Source organism: Rousettus aegyptiacus, unplaced genomic scaffold (genome assembly GCF_014176215.1).
Source record: "Rousettus aegyptiacus isolate mRouAeg1 unplaced genomic scaffold, mRouAeg1.p scaffold_m13_p_3, whole genome shotgun sequence".
Taxonomy (NCBI): Eukaryota; Metazoa; Chordata; class Mammalia; order Chiroptera; family Pteropodidae; genus Rousettus; species Rousettus aegyptiacus.
In genome coordinates, this window is record NW_023416306.1 from 114,932,089 (window position 1) to 114,947,385 (window position 15,297).

General features: G+C 39.9%; 1 protein-coding gene across 2 annotated transcripts in view; it reads right to left on the minus strand.

Moving 5' to 3' along the window:
- PPP1R14D (protein phosphatase 1 regulatory inhibitor subunit 14D) overlaps positions 1-15,297 on the minus strand; it is a 17,907-nt gene continuing 2,610 nt past the window's right edge. The window contains exons 2-6 of one of the 2 annotated variants that reach the window (XM_036238369.1): positions 13,053-13,156; positions 10,132-10,943; positions 753-833; positions 514-546; positions 1-329 (exon numbers count right to left, since the gene is read on the minus strand). In XM_036238369.1, the coding sequence (XP_036094262.1) occupies positions 264-329; positions 514-546; positions 753-833; positions 10,132-10,386 (435 nt within the window). In that variant the 5' untranslated portion in view covers positions 10,387-10,943; positions 13,053-13,156 and the 3' untranslated portion in view covers positions 1-263. Of the gene's footprint in view, positions 330-513; positions 547-572; positions 834-10,131; positions 10,944-13,052; positions 13,157-15,297 lie in introns of those variants that run through there. The other variant, XM_016152246.2, reaches the window with a different exon arrangement.

Below are 15,297 nucleotides of genomic sequence, written 5' to 3' on the forward strand. Positions count from 1 at the left end.
ATTCCATTCAACTGGGGCTCCTAAAGATTTTATCCATTTGGCTGCCAAGGATAGCACTGGGCAACAGCCATGATTGGCACCCGGAAAGCCCAGGTGACAGGAACTGGTTGTGACTGTACATATACTAGGACATCCAAACGTCCCTCCTCATCTTCCATGTTCCTCGCCTGTGTCCCAAAGAGCCATTTCCCTCTCAGCTCAGGATCCAGAGGTTCAGGGCAGGTCTGGCAGTGCTGAGGTTGATGAAGGTAGTCTCACAAGGCTTATTTCTGAGGCCGACTGAGTCTCCGGAGTTTCTTGAGTTGATTGAGTAGCTCAGAGATAAAAGGCTGAGAGAGGAACAGGTGACGTAAGGCATGAAGTCACACCTACCCACTGCACTGTCCTCCCAAATCTCCCCCTGACCTCATCTCCCCAGAGCCAGGGAAGAAGAGAAAGACACAGAGCCAAACTTTCATTAGCTGCCTCCCCACTGGACCTCCCCTTACCCCCTTACCTGCAGAGCATCCTTACCTCTGTAGGGTGGGGACAGTCTTGGAGAATAGCCTGAGTAAAAGAGAGCAGACAGTGGGTCACTGAGCCATAGCGCTTTTCCACAAGCTCCCACTCAGTCTCCCAGGAATTCTTTCCTCTGATTCAGTTCCTCCCACTCTACCAAAGGAGGCAGAGTCTGGGTGCCTGGGTCCCCATTGGTCCAAGCCCAATTTCCATTCCCCAACCTGTGGGCCTGGGGCCCAGGTCCCCCATTCTACCTCCAACTGAGTCTTCTGTTCCTCTGTGGATAGTTCCAGGAGAGCCTCCAGATCAATCTCAAGCTCAGGAGTTGGTTGATCCTGTTTGGGAATCACATGGGGTTCAGAGAGGCCTGGCCAGCTGGTGCTGGAGGGAAAGTTACGATCAGGGTCTCACCCATGTCCACTTTATTTCCCATTTTTAGTCCCTCTCCCCACCGTACTCAAACCACTCATTCATTCTTCCATAACAATTACTGAATACCTAAGTTCTATCTCAGACAGTGCTAGGGTTCTTTAAAAAGAGTGTCTCAATTTCAAAAGTTATGTACATTATTAGCAGGGACCAAAAAAACAGTACTGCTGCTTTGGAAAACAGTTTGGCAGTATCTTAAAATGTTAAATATAGGGTTATCTAACCCAGCAATTCTGCTCCTAAGTCTGTTCCCAAGAGAAATGAAAACATATGTCCACACAAAAATTTGCACATGAATGTTCAGAGCAGCATTACCCGTAATAGCCAAAAAGTTAAAACAACTCAAAAGCCCATCAACTGATAAATGGACAAATAAAATATAATATTATTTTTATTATGTAGATGTATAATATTATGTAGATGTATAATATTCAGCAATACAAAGGAACAAAGCACTGATTCATGCTACAACATGGATGAACTTTGAAAAACACTATTAGTGAAAGAAACCAATTATAAAGGGCCATATATTACCTGATTTAGTTTGTATGAAATGCCCATAATAGGTAAATCTACAGAGACACAAAGTAGAGTAGTGGCTTCTTAGAGAGGTGATGGTAGGGAATGAGGTATGGTTGCTAATGGGTATAGGGTTTCTTTCGGGGGTGATAAAATGGCCTAAAATTAGATAGTAATGGTTGTACAACTATGTGAAGAGACTTAAAACCATTGAATTGTATACTTTAAATGGGTGAATTGTATGGTATGTGAATCATATCTCAATAAAGCTGTCTTTAAAAGTTATTGTCATTGAAAAATTTAAACAATACAGAATTTATAAAATTAAAATGAAAAAAAAAAAAAAGCTCAAGAGAATAAGAAGACAAGCCACAGACTAGGAGAAAATATTTGCAAAAGATATATCCAATGAAGGACTGTTATCCAAAATATACAAAGAACTCTTGAATCTCAACAATAAGAAAAAAACAACCTAATTGAAAAATTGGCAAAAGATCTGAACAGATGCTTCACCAAAGAACATATGTAGATGGCAAATAGCATATGAGAAGATATTCAACATCATATGTCTTTAAGGAATTGCAAACAAAAACAACAAAGAGCTAGCTATCACTACACACCTAGTAAAATGTCAAAAAATCCAAAACATTGACAACACCGAATACTGGGAAAGACGCAGAACTTTCATTCATTTTTGCTGGGAACACAAAGTGGAATAGTCACTTTAAAAGACAGTTTGGCAGTTCTTACAAAACACACTCTTATCATACTATTAGCAATTGTGTTCCTTGGTTGAAAACATGTCCACACAAAACCTGCACACAAATGTTTATAGCAGCTTTATTTATAATTGCCAAAACTTGGATGCAACCAAGATGTTCTTCAGTAGGTAAATGGAATATTATTCAATACTAAAACAAAATGAGCTATCAAGCCATGAAAGTTTCCATGGAGGAAACTTCAATGCATATTACTAAGGGAAAGAAGCCAATCTGAAAAGTCTACATACTATATAATTCCAACTATATGACATTATGGAAAAGACAAAACTATGGAGACAGCTAAAGATCAGTAGTTGTGAGAGGTTAGGGGAGAGGGTGGGTTGAATAGGTGATGCACAGATTTTTAGGGCAGTGAAACATACTCAGTGTGATATTATAATAGCGAATACATGTCAATATACATTTGTCAAAAAACGTAGACTATATAATGCCAAGAGTGAATCCTAATATAAAATATAGATTTGGGGTGATTATAACGTGTTGACATAAGCTCATCAACTGTAACAAACTCTCTGCCCTAGTGAGGGATGGTGATAGTAGGGGAGACTATGCATGTGTGGGGACAGAGGGAACATGGGAACTCTCTGTAGTTTCTTCTCAATTCTATTGTGAATCTAAAACTGCTCTAAAAATATGTCTATTTAAAAAAAGATGTGACTCAAGGACCAAGATTTAATAAACTTAATAGTTCTCTTACTGCTTCATCAAGGACTTTCTTAAGTGAAAGTGAATGGTAGTGAAGAACATGATTACTAGTACAGGTTGGTGTTGCTTTCTTGATTCATGCTGAGGGCCACCATTGCTTTTGCATCACCAGTGCAAATGTCAACATAGTCAAAACAGCAAACAACATCTTAGTATTATTATAGAAATAATTATGGATTTCTTGAAAGGGTCTTGGGAACCCTTGGAGTCACCAGAACACACTTCAAAAACTGCTCCCTTATCCATTTTTCTATTGGTTTGTTCGGTTTTTTGTTTTTTTTTTTTACTGATTTTAAAAGTCTTTTAAAAAATTCAGATTAGCCTTAACATTCGACATATGATCAAAACATCATTTGTTTTTGGGAGAGGGGTTGGGGAAATAGGTATATTTGTTTATATAGTTGAATCTAATGGTCTTTTCCAGCTTAAGTTTTGTTTATTTTATTTATTTATTTTTTGATACTTAGCGAGTTCTTCTCATAGTGACTTGGATAAATATTTGAATTCGTCTTTACATTTTTCTAGAGATTCGCTAGCTTCACCTTTTCCACTTGATTATTTAATCTTTTGGAATTTATTCAACAAATATGTGTCAAGTGGCTACTATTAACCCAGTACTGTAAACTTGGAAACTTCAGTGACCAAAACAAACATCCTGCCTTCAAAGCGCCTAGGAGTTAGGGACAGTTGAGGAGACATAATAAAAACAGATATACTAAGTAATTATATTGTATAATTTGTTTAAAGGTAAGTGTTATTGGAAGAATTTTTTGGATGATAGAAATGTCCTTATCTTGATTGGGGTAGTGGATATGTATGGCAAAGTGCATTTAACTATAAACTTCAAGCAGGTGAATTTTATTCTGTCAGTTATACTTCCATAAAGTTGATTTTAAAAAAAAGAATGAAAAAAGCCTCATCTACCCTCTCACTCTTCCCACTACCAATGGATCACTACTATTAACAGTTTGGTCTCCCTCCATATGTTTTTAAAAATAAATAGTCCTAGGGTTCTAAGTTAGCTCTTACTCCAAGCTCTGGACTTTCTCCTTTTCTACCTTGGTTTCTAGCTCATGTGCTTCAGCATTTACCCATGTAATGCATATTTACTGAGAGCATGCTATGCCCCATGCATTGGGATGAGTGTTGGGGCCATAATAGCAAGACAGAGAGACATGATCCTGCCCCTGAAAAGCATAAGTCTCCTGAGGAATACAGATAAGTGAAAAGGCAGTTGCAATACAGGATAAACACTTTGATGAGATATTATGGGAGCACATGGAAGGGAAACCTAACCAAGCCTGGGGTTTAGGATGGCTTCCCGGAGAAAGTGACTTCTAACCTGAGACCAGAAGGCTGAGCAAGAGTTAGCCAGATATTTATGCTTCTGGTCAAGATGGAGTAATAGGAACCAGATTTATTCTCCCAACATAAGTAACTATAAAATTAGACAAAACTATATGAACAATATTTTCAGACATTGGACAATGAGTAGCTCAGGACTATCTGAGAGAAGAGGGAAATAAAATAATTGACCTGAATTTCTTTCTGGAGGCAATTTCCAGATGACGGCTAGGAGGGAGAGCCCAAGCAGAACACAGTGGTCTTGCTAAATGGATATGACAGAGATCAAATTTCAGGGTTGAGGTGATTGGAAGTTGCTGGACAAAGTTCTGGAGAGGAGAGTTATAAAGAAAGAGACCTCCAGAAATCTGCATAAGGGGTCTCCTGGATCTTTGCTGAACATAAGATGCATATTCATAGGTTAAAACTTCACATTAGATATTATGAGGCACTGAGAGCACAGAGATGAACCGTTCCCAGACCTCACAGAGGACTGGAAACAAATCAAATTCCACTCAGCCAGAGCAGATAGTTACTACTGCTCGTGCAGAGGTTCAATAGAGACTTTGGAAGACCCATGCTTTACTATGGGGGTAAATTATGCTCTAGATTAAAGGCTACTCTAGACTCATGCCGAGTTTAAAGAGAAGCCTCAGAAGGATCAAACTGAACTACAAGTAACTAAACTACCTACTAGAACAAAGCCCAACACTCATTAAAGGAAGAAAAAAATCCAGTTACTCAACAACATAAAATTCGTAATATAATCTAGTATCCAGTCAAAAATCACCAGTTATGCTAAGAAGCAGGAAATGTGACCTACAACCAGGAGAAAACTATTACTAGAAGCAGACCCAGAAATGATAGAGAGGACAGAATTAGACAAAGAAAACATGAATATAGAAATGAGAGAAATTGAAGATATGAGAACGAACCCAAATAGAGCATCTAGAGATTAAAAGTACAATATTTTAAACGAAAAATTTACTGAATAGAATTAATAGCATATTTGACACTGCAGGAAAAAAAGGGTCAGTTGAACTTAAGATATAACAAAAGAAACTGCTCAAAATGAAGCACAGAAAGAAAAAACAACCTGGAAGGGAGGGGAGAAGGGAGCAGAACAGAGCTTTGATGACCTGCGGGATGTGACATATGTATAACTGAAATCCCAGAAGGTGGAGGGTGGGGCCAAATAATAGAGATACATTCTTTTTTAAAAATTAATTTTAAAATTTTCAATTATAGTGGACTTTATAGTTGACATTATAATAGTTTCAGGTGTACAACACAGTGATTAGATGTTTATATAACTTACAAAGCGATCACCCCAATAAATCTAGTACCCATCTGACACCATAGTTGTTATACATTATCAACTATATTCCCTGTGCTATACTTTACATCTCTATGACTATTTTGTAACAACCAACTTGTACTTCTTAATCCCGTCCCCTTTTTCACCCATCCCCCGCAACAACTCTCTCATCTGGCATCTATCAAAATATTCTCTGTATCTATGAATTTGTTTCTCTCTTGTTTATTTTGCTTTTTAGATTCCACATATAAGTGAAATCATATGGCATTTGTCTTTCTCAGTTCGACCTACTCCATTCAGCACAATACCCTCTAGGTCCATCCATGTTGTTGCAGATGGCAAGATTTCTCTCTTTCTTTCTTTTTTTTTTTTTTTTTGCCTGAGTAATATTCCATTGTATATATGTACCACCTCTTCTTTATCCATTCATCCATTGATGGACACCCAAGTTGCCTGCATATCTTGGCTACTGTAAATATGCTACAATAAACACATGAATTTACATTCCCTTCGAAGTAGTGTTTTGAGTTTCTTTGGATAACTGCCTAAACTGGGATTACTGGGCCCTTCTTTGTATCTTGTTATAGCCTTCGTTTCAAAGTCTATTTTTTCTGGTATAGGTATTGCTACCCCAGCTATTTTTGTTGTTTCCATGTTCATGAAACGTCTTTTCCCATCCCTTTACTTTCAGTCTGTGTGTCTTTTGATCTGAAATGAGTCTCTTACAGGCACTATACATAAGTATCTTGTTTTCTTGAGGATGGCTTCCTGGAGGAAGGGACTTGTATTCTAAGACCAGTAGGCTGCCTAAGTATTGTTCATATAGTTTTGTCTAATTTTATAGTTACTTATGTTAGGAGAATAAATCTGGTCTCTTTTACTCCGTCATGACCAGAAGCATAAATATCTGGCCATTTAACCACTTTATCTTTTGATTGGATCACTTGATCCATTTATATTTAAAGCAATTATTAATAGATAAGGATTTATTGTCATTTCGATATTTATATATTTTATCTTTTCTCCTCCTCCTCCTCCTCCTCCTCCTCCTCCTCCTCCTCCTCCGCCGCCGCCAAGAAGTCTCCCTAACATTCCCATTTCTTATAATACTGGTTTGGTGTTGATGAACTCCTTTAGCATTTTCTTGTCTGGGAAGCTCTTTATCTGCTCTTTGATTCTAAATAACTTTGCTGGGTAGAGTAATCTTGGTTGTTAAAGATATATTCTAATGATTAGAATTCTGCCTCTAAAAAAGTAGTAGTGCAGCCAAAAAACCCCACATTTTTCTACTAATTATGATGTTAACTACATGTATATTGAATATAAGGTATGTATATTACTGAGAGTCAGATTGCCACTGTAGTCTGGAGTTGGAAATATGGGCTCATATCATAATCTAAATATTCTTTCCATTAAGTATTTTTTTGAATTTTCAGAAAATAAGTAGATATATCAAATCTCCTGCTGAGATGAACAAGTGTGGTACACTCATGACTCTGTATTACAAGTGGTGGTTTCCTCCCAGATGTTGCCTGATTTGATTCCTTTTTTACCTCCATGCCCTAACTCCTGATTTCTATGCCGTGGGACCAACAACAGAGTAAGGCTCAGAGATGAGCTAACAATGTTTGTTGTACATATCCACTGACAATACTTTTTTAAAATTGGAAGGTTCATAGATTGTTTCTTAAAATCTCAACACATCAAAAGGGCTGCATCAAAATGCTACCTGCCTCCCGGAAAAGATGGACGCTATAGGAAACGAATGTTTTCAAAATTTGAGGTGCTAGGTACATGAGATCTAGCCCCACGTTATTGGTGACCTTGGCAAAAGTTCTCTATACAGTGATGGAAACAGAAACTAGATTTTGAATGGTGACAGGCAAGGGAAAGGTAAGTAAAGGATGTGAAGGTGGACAAATCCTTTAAGAAATCCTGTTGTAAAGGTGACATGAAATAAGGGATGGTAACTAAAGGGAGGCATGCTGTTCAACAAGAGTGTTTTTAAAATAAGAGAAACTTATGAGTGTTTAAGTCCCTGCTTAGAAACCAAATCCACATTCCACCTCTGGACAACAGGAACTCTATGGCCCTAGATCTGTTTGTTTTCTTGAACCCAGACTTGGTTCCTCTGAAAACCCCAAAAGCAGGCTCTATATCCAGAGAGAAGAGGTGAGACCCTCCAAAAAAGAAAGGTTGGGTCCCATTAAAAGAATAAAACAAGTAGTGATGCATCTTTGGAACCATTCTCAGTGGTGCCATTTAAGGTAGACATGTTGGGGAGAGCCCGGTTGCATGGCGAAGGGCTCTGTGAGGGTATAACCACCTGGAACTTTCCCAGCCACTTGGCTGCTTCCTGCTGAAAAGAGCAGGGATTGGAAGAGGAACTGCCACCTGGCACCTTTGGACAATTGCCATGGCAACTGCAGGCCAGGTATTTTATTTCAGTCATTACCTGGAAGCAGTCTTGCCACATGTCCTGTTTTCCAATGTTATGAGCTCATTATTGTACAGGTCTCTCCCCTGCACCTTAATCTTGCAAAAACAAAGTTCTTTGGCTAATGTCTTTCTCTAATGCCTAGAAGGATTTTCTCTGAGGTGTTTGAAATATGAGGTTTTTCATGCAAGTGCACAGCTATCAGAAATTGAAATTGATCCCAAGAGGGAGGGTGCTGGTAGTCGTGAGGGGTAGGGGAAATGTCCTGCAAGGTCAGAGCAGACACAGACCAAGAAAGTTTGCCTCTCCTGCTCCCAGCTCCAGGGCATCTTCTACCACCCACAACTGGGCCCAGGAGGTTTCAGGGGACATGGTCAACACCTGGACCAAACTGACACATGACCCAGTAAATCTCATAAGAAAGCTCGGGCCACATGCATCTCTCTTCCCCAACCCCAACCACAGGGCTGCTGGCAAAGCCCTTACTGAAAGAATCACAGGTCATTGCTACTTCCAAAAGGAATAAACAAAACAAAACCTGAGTCAAAAAGGAAAAGAAACAAGGACCGTGGTATGTGGACAAGGAGGACTCCTGGTTTCTGGCTTGGTGCAGTGGTTCTCTGCCAGCCATACGTTAGAATCAACTGTGGAGCTTATAAAAAAGACCAGCGCCTAGACCCCAGTCTAGCAGATTTAAATTCAATTCAGTTGAGGTACAGCTAAGGCACTGGTTTCTTTCTGAAGTACTTCAGGTGTGGAGAACCACTAGATGCTTAAATAAGTACGCAAGTTCTATAGGCAGAGCCCCAGCAGCAGCTCCGGGTCCCACAGCTTCCTAGTTGTGTGACCTTGGGCTAGTTACTCAACATCTCTAAGCCTTTATTTCCTCCATGGTAAAACAGTACCTACCTAATAGAGTCACGGAGATGCCGTTTGAAATAATGCATGTAACATGCTGGGCACTGTGCCTAGCACATACTTAAGTGCTCAAAGTGTTATTGTAGTCATTGAAGCAGAGGTTGCTATGACTCTAGGATCCTGATTTGGAAGTATCTGTGTAAGAAAGTGCCACTTCCTGTGACAAGGGGCCAAGACTCGTCCTTTTCCCAGGGTGGGCTTGAAGGGAGTCATTCAGAGCCAGGGCCAAGGCAAGGGTCTGCTGCTGGTGTTAGTGCTGGTTACTCTGACTCTGACATTCTAGTCCAGTCCCATCCATGTGATAACGAGAATGTTCTATGTCTGTGCTGACAATACAGTAGCCACAAGCCACATGGGGATATTGGGCACTTGAAATGTGGCTATGTGACTGAGAAACTGAACTTTTTAAAATTTTACTTGCTTTTCATTCATTTAAAGTTAAGTAGATTCACATGGGTGATAGCTACAGTATTGGACAATGTAGCTCTAGACATGTATTTGTATTGATGATGAGAGTAAATAAAGACATAAGTAAAGAATAATCCTTCTATTTTCTCATTTGAGCATCAAAAAATCCTAAATCGCTCAGCCATAAGAAGAGATGAAATACTGCCATTTGCAACAACATGGATGGACCTTGAAATAATCATACGAAGCGTAATAAGCCAGACAGAAAAGGTTGAAAATCACATGATATCACATATGTGGAATATAAACCTAAAAGCAACAAATGAACAGGACAAACAAACAGACATTCATGGACATGGACAATGGACTAGTGGTTACCAGTAGGGAGGGGGAAGGAGGAAAATAAAAAAATAAAATGTTAAAAAAAATTATGTATATATAGTATGAAAAAAAAAACAGGCATTAAAATAAAAAAGTCCTAAAGGAGATATGATAAGCATTTTTTAGGCTCATTTTATAGATTAGGAAATTTAGTCTAAGGGATGGTAAAAAATCTGCCCCAGATTATGAAGAGAGTTAGAGGTAGAGCCCAGACCAGAGGCCAGATTTCCAGACTGCAAACCCATGCTCCATGTGCTGGGAAAAGCTTTCTCTCTGTAGCAGTATCTCACATCAGCCCTTTGGCTCCTCCTGAGGTCTCCCAGCAGGCTCTCTCAGACTCCTGGCCAAGCCCCAGGCCCCTATGTCCTCCCACCCTCCCCCATGCTACCCACCTGGAAGAGCTCTTGAATCTTCGAATCCACCCACTGCTCCATCTCCAGCCATCGCTGGAGCTGCCCCCGATCGTACTTCACTGTCAGCCGGCTGGGTCTCCGGGACCTGGGCACTTTGGAGGGGTCAGGGTGGGATTTTGACTCTGAGTCTGTGGATGACGTCCTCCTCCTTTCAGAAGCCCACTGGACCTTCTTACTTGGGTTCTCCCTGTCCGGATTGGGAGATGTGCAGGAAGCAGGGCTTGAAGACAACATGGAAAAACTGGCCTGGGCAAGGAGCTAGGAAAAAATGCCAGTCAGAGCAAGGGTGCTGGGAAGTGAGGAGATAGAACAGAAGGAGAGGCCAGCAAGGAAGAAAGAAAGGCGGGAGGGAAGGCAGGAGGCAAGGAGGGAGAGCTAAGGCTCTGGGAGGGGTAGGGGTCAAAGATCAACAGGCCTTTGTCTGTTGTTGGGAACACCAGACTCCTGGCTCCCTGTTGCCAGTGAGCAGCACTCCCGAGTTGAGCTGTGCCCTACCTTCCCTTTCTGCAGCTGCTGGGGCCCAAAGTGACATAAAATGTACATGAGCAAAGGTCAAGAGGGTTCCATGCCTTGGGAGGAGAAAGGGGCCTTAGGTCCTGAGGGGTGTGGGACTGTAATTAGTGCTCTATGGCTAGCTCTGGAACAGGACCTGACTCATGCTCACCTGAGAACTTTTCACCTCCCTGGGATCCCCTTGGACTCTGAGAAGCTGCAGTCAGATGGATTATGCAGGAGCAGTGTCCCTGGCAGGCAGGAACTCCTACTCAGAGTGTGGCACTGCTGGAGACAGTCTAGAAGGGATAGTTAGAAGGGTGGTTATCTGTGGCCCTCAGGGAATCAGTACCCTTTTGTATCTGGGTATGTCTGAATGAGAGCTGCCTTTAGGAATATGAGGGGGGAAAGATCTCCTCTATTAGCCCGGCCCTGTGTGCTTGCAAAGGTAAATTTATCAGGTTTGTTTCCAATTCCTCTTCCCCAGAAGTGACTGCTTAGGAAGCCATTTTATCCTTACAACTCACATCCTTCCTGACACAGAGGAAACCTGCAGACTAAGTTTTGCCTAGGTGTCAAGGACTATTTCTAGACATACTTGCATTCTAAAGTAAGAGTATTTTTGTTTAGTCTTTTGTAACAAAAATTTCTAAGCTTTTAAGAAAATTTACAGAAGAGCACTGTAATTTTTGAACAATTCAGAAGAACAAACAAATGAAAAATGAAAAATGAAAGTTTCTCTGCTTTCCTCAGTTCCATTCCCCAGAGGCCACCCCCACCAACAGCTTGTTTTTAGTTTTCCTCTGATTACCAATATCCCTTTATGCAATATCATGAATGTGCCCAGTTTAGACAGTATCTCTTAATCTCCTCAATATGATGGATGTGAAAGTAACTCTCTCACTCACTTGCACTACAGACCCCATCTTCTTTACTTTCCACATTCCAATTTTGGTTTATATATTTCTTTTTAGGTCTGGTAGTGATTGCCTTTATGATGTCGGATTTGTTTCCAATGTATCCACTTCAACCATCATACATGTTGCCTTCAGATGGCCAACAGATGAGTCCTTAGGGCTAATTTTAAGCCCTCAGTTAACAGGATGGAGAAGGTGTTTGAGGGCTGGAGGCCAGAATATAAGCCTGGAAAAGCCCAGTCTCTGGAGCAAGGCCAATATCTGAGTTCAAACTCAGTTTTGCCCTGCATTGGTTTTATGACATTCACTTTCCACAACCTCTTTAAGTCTGTTTTCTCATCTGGAAAATGGGATGTGGGGGAGGATTAAATGAGATGATATATTTAAACATTTAACATGGTGTCCAAAACAGAGTTTCTTCTCAGTAGATATCGATTCCCTTCCTTTCTTCACCTTCTTATTCTCCCTGCCTTCCTGGTGAGGATCTGTACGGCAAAGGCTGGCCTTGGGACTCCTCCGCAGTGGCTTCATTCCTGGCCCTCTTTGGAAGAGGATGGAAATGAGCAGGGGAAGAGAAGCCTCTAAAACGTAGCCTGTAGACTCTGCTGTTACTTTGACACTGTGATGGGCAGGCATTATGATGATAGTTTCCTTTCTCTTCTGTTTCCTGTGTTCTGAAAAGTTCAGGAGATTTTTCAAGAAAAGGAGCCAGATCAAAAGAGTTAATCAGTTTTGTTCATTCACTTAACAAAGATTTTGTGAGCTCCTCTAGTAGGCCAACCATTATGCTCAGTAACAGGGATTGGTGATCCAAAAGAGACACAGTCCCTGCCTTCACAGAACTTACCAATCTATTGTGAAAATAAACATTAATTACCCAATCAGACAAATGTAAAACTGCAATTATATTTAATGATCTGAAGAAAAGGTAAGAGATGCTATAAGAATTTTTAATGAGGGTGTGACCTAGAGAGTGGTAACATTTGAAGTGAATTCTGAAGGATGAGTAGGAGTTAAATAGACATGGAGGCCAACAGGAATGGATCTGGCAGAAGGCAGAGCATATTTAAAGGCCTTGTGGCAGGTGGGAGATGGTAAGTACAAGAAATTAAGTACAAGAAAGGTCCATGGGGATAGATTAGAGAGAGGAGGGGGGTCATGAGGCAGAAGTGATGGAAATAGCTATAGGGTTCCCTGTGAACCATGTTAAGGAGTTTTGTCTCTATCCTAAGAGCACTGAGAATCACCACAAAATCTTAAGCAATGGTGGTTGGGCAGGCTGACGTGCTCAGATTTAAATTTCCAAAAAACAACCCTGGCCGTTGGATAAAGAGAGGATCAGAGGGTGCAGAAGGGTTGAAGGAGACCAGTTAGGAGGTAGTGTTGCCGATAGTAAGAAGTAGATAGATTGGAGAGCTATTTAGGGGGTAATATTTAATGAAACTTGGTGATGGACTGTGGACACATCATGCAAACTTCATGGATGCCTACCTAGAGGGACACAGACAAGTTTATGCATGGAGCTGCTCTGAGCTTGTTTCCTCATCTGTAAAACTGGAGGTTGGTGGGATTCCACATGAGCACTCAGCTTGGCCCTGGTGAAAAACGGCACAAAAATTAGTTATGGCCATTATTTATAATGTGAGTCTCCTTATTTACATTCTTCCCTCTCAGCATTGACACATCTCACTGGCCTACAGGAGTCACCATCCATCAGTTAGACTGTCAAAAATAAGGGAATTCAAGATATAAGATAAGATGAGAAGCAAAAACCATCAGGATGTCAGGGCTACATGAGGGCAGGGAAACAAAGAGGGTGCAGGCCTGGCCAGAAGCGAGGGTGTCTGCCCCACTCTCTTGGCCTGGCCTAGGTCTAGTACTGGGATAAACGGGCAGCAGGCAGACCCCATTAGAAGTAGGCTGTTCTTAAATGCCTCTTCCTTTCTTTCTCTTACTAAACATTTTTATTATAAAAGACAAACGTTCATTTTTGAAACACTCCTCATTTTCTAAAACATTAAAAATTGCCCATAATCTCACCACACAGGAACTACCATTGCTAACATTCTGACAAGTTTCTTTCTAGTCATTTGTCTATGCATGTATATTTAACATAGTTGAGAAAATGCTGTCTGTGATATATAATTATAAGGAAAACTTTAAAAACTATTGTTATTATTCAAGAAATACATTTTAAAAAGACATGTTCAGTGTAGAAAACTCTAAAATATAGATAAAAAAGAAAAGTATAAATAATCTTTGGTGTACTTATTTTTTAATTTTTCAGATAGATTTACTCATTTGGGATTTTCATGAATTTAGATCATTTTATAACATGCATGCTATTTTGTAACAATATTTTTTGAATACCTTTTGGGTCATTAAGTAGTTTTGTACATTTTTTTAACACTGCAGAGTTTTCAAAATTTAGACCATAACTCAGAATGAATTATTTAATATCACAACACACACATACACAAACATGAAACAAAAATTTCTTATAAAGCAAAACTCATCTTTACGCTGATATTTTCAACTCTATTCCTATTTTATTTTATTCTACTTTACTTCATTTTATTTTATTTATTTTATTTTTTTACTTTACTTTTTACTACTTTACTTTATACTTTATTTATTTTCAAATGCTGATGGCAAGTTGCTTTGTTTCCAAGACTCACTAATGGATTCTAACCTGTCAGGACCCAGGGGTTGACTAAATGTTTGCAAGGAAAGCCCAGTACCAGTGGTCAAGATAACTCCAAAATGCCTGGGTCAGTGAAACCAGGAGAGAATGTGGAGAGAGGAGCAATTTTGGGCTAAATATGATGAATGTGAGAGGTGTAATGATGTATTTCTCTCTTCGTTGTGGAAGTATTCCATGCTCACTAAAGGGAACTTGGAAAACAATTTAAAAAAGAAAAAGAAAATGTTATCACAATTCCTATCATTTAAATGCCATCACTTTTATTACTTTGGTAGACTATTTCTTAGTTTTTTCCTTCCCTCATGTACAGTTTTTCTTTTTAGTACAGAAGAAGCATCATGCGGTAGTAAGAAAGTGAGTTTTTCATGTCAGAGAGACTTGGAATAAAACTCTGGCTCTGTTACTTTTTTCAGGTAATATTTATTAAGCGCTCACATTATCAAATGTTTTATCTGTATTATTCATTTAACCATCATAACCCTATGAAGCCCTACTTTGCACTAAGGTAGAGAGGGGCTAAATAACTTGCCTAAGGCCACCCCAATAGTAAGTAGTAGAAAAGAAAATTAAACCCAGTAGTCTGGGCATGAAGTCCACAAGCTCGACCGCCATACATCCTTGCCTCCCACTCATTATATGTGACCTCGATGGAGTTAGTAAATTTCTCTGCAAAGTGGACACTATTCTCAGAGTTGTCGTGAGCATTAGTAATTATGTATGTCAAGTGCCTGGCACACAGTAAATCTCTCAACTAATGGTGGCTGCTCATCACTTGAAAATGAGTTTTTGTTTCAGGCAAGTTGAATCTGAGTTGAGGATGGAACTTTCATCTGAACTCAGAATTGCAAGTGCAGAAAAACCACTGAAGCAATGGAATTGGCCTGCTGAGATTCTGATCCCCGTTCTTTCACCTAATTGCCACATGACTTGACAAGTTAGTTCACCTGTCTGAGCCTGTTTGCTCATCTGTAAAATGGGGATAAAAATAGTACATATTTTCTTGGTTTGTTTTGAGTATATGAGACAATGTGT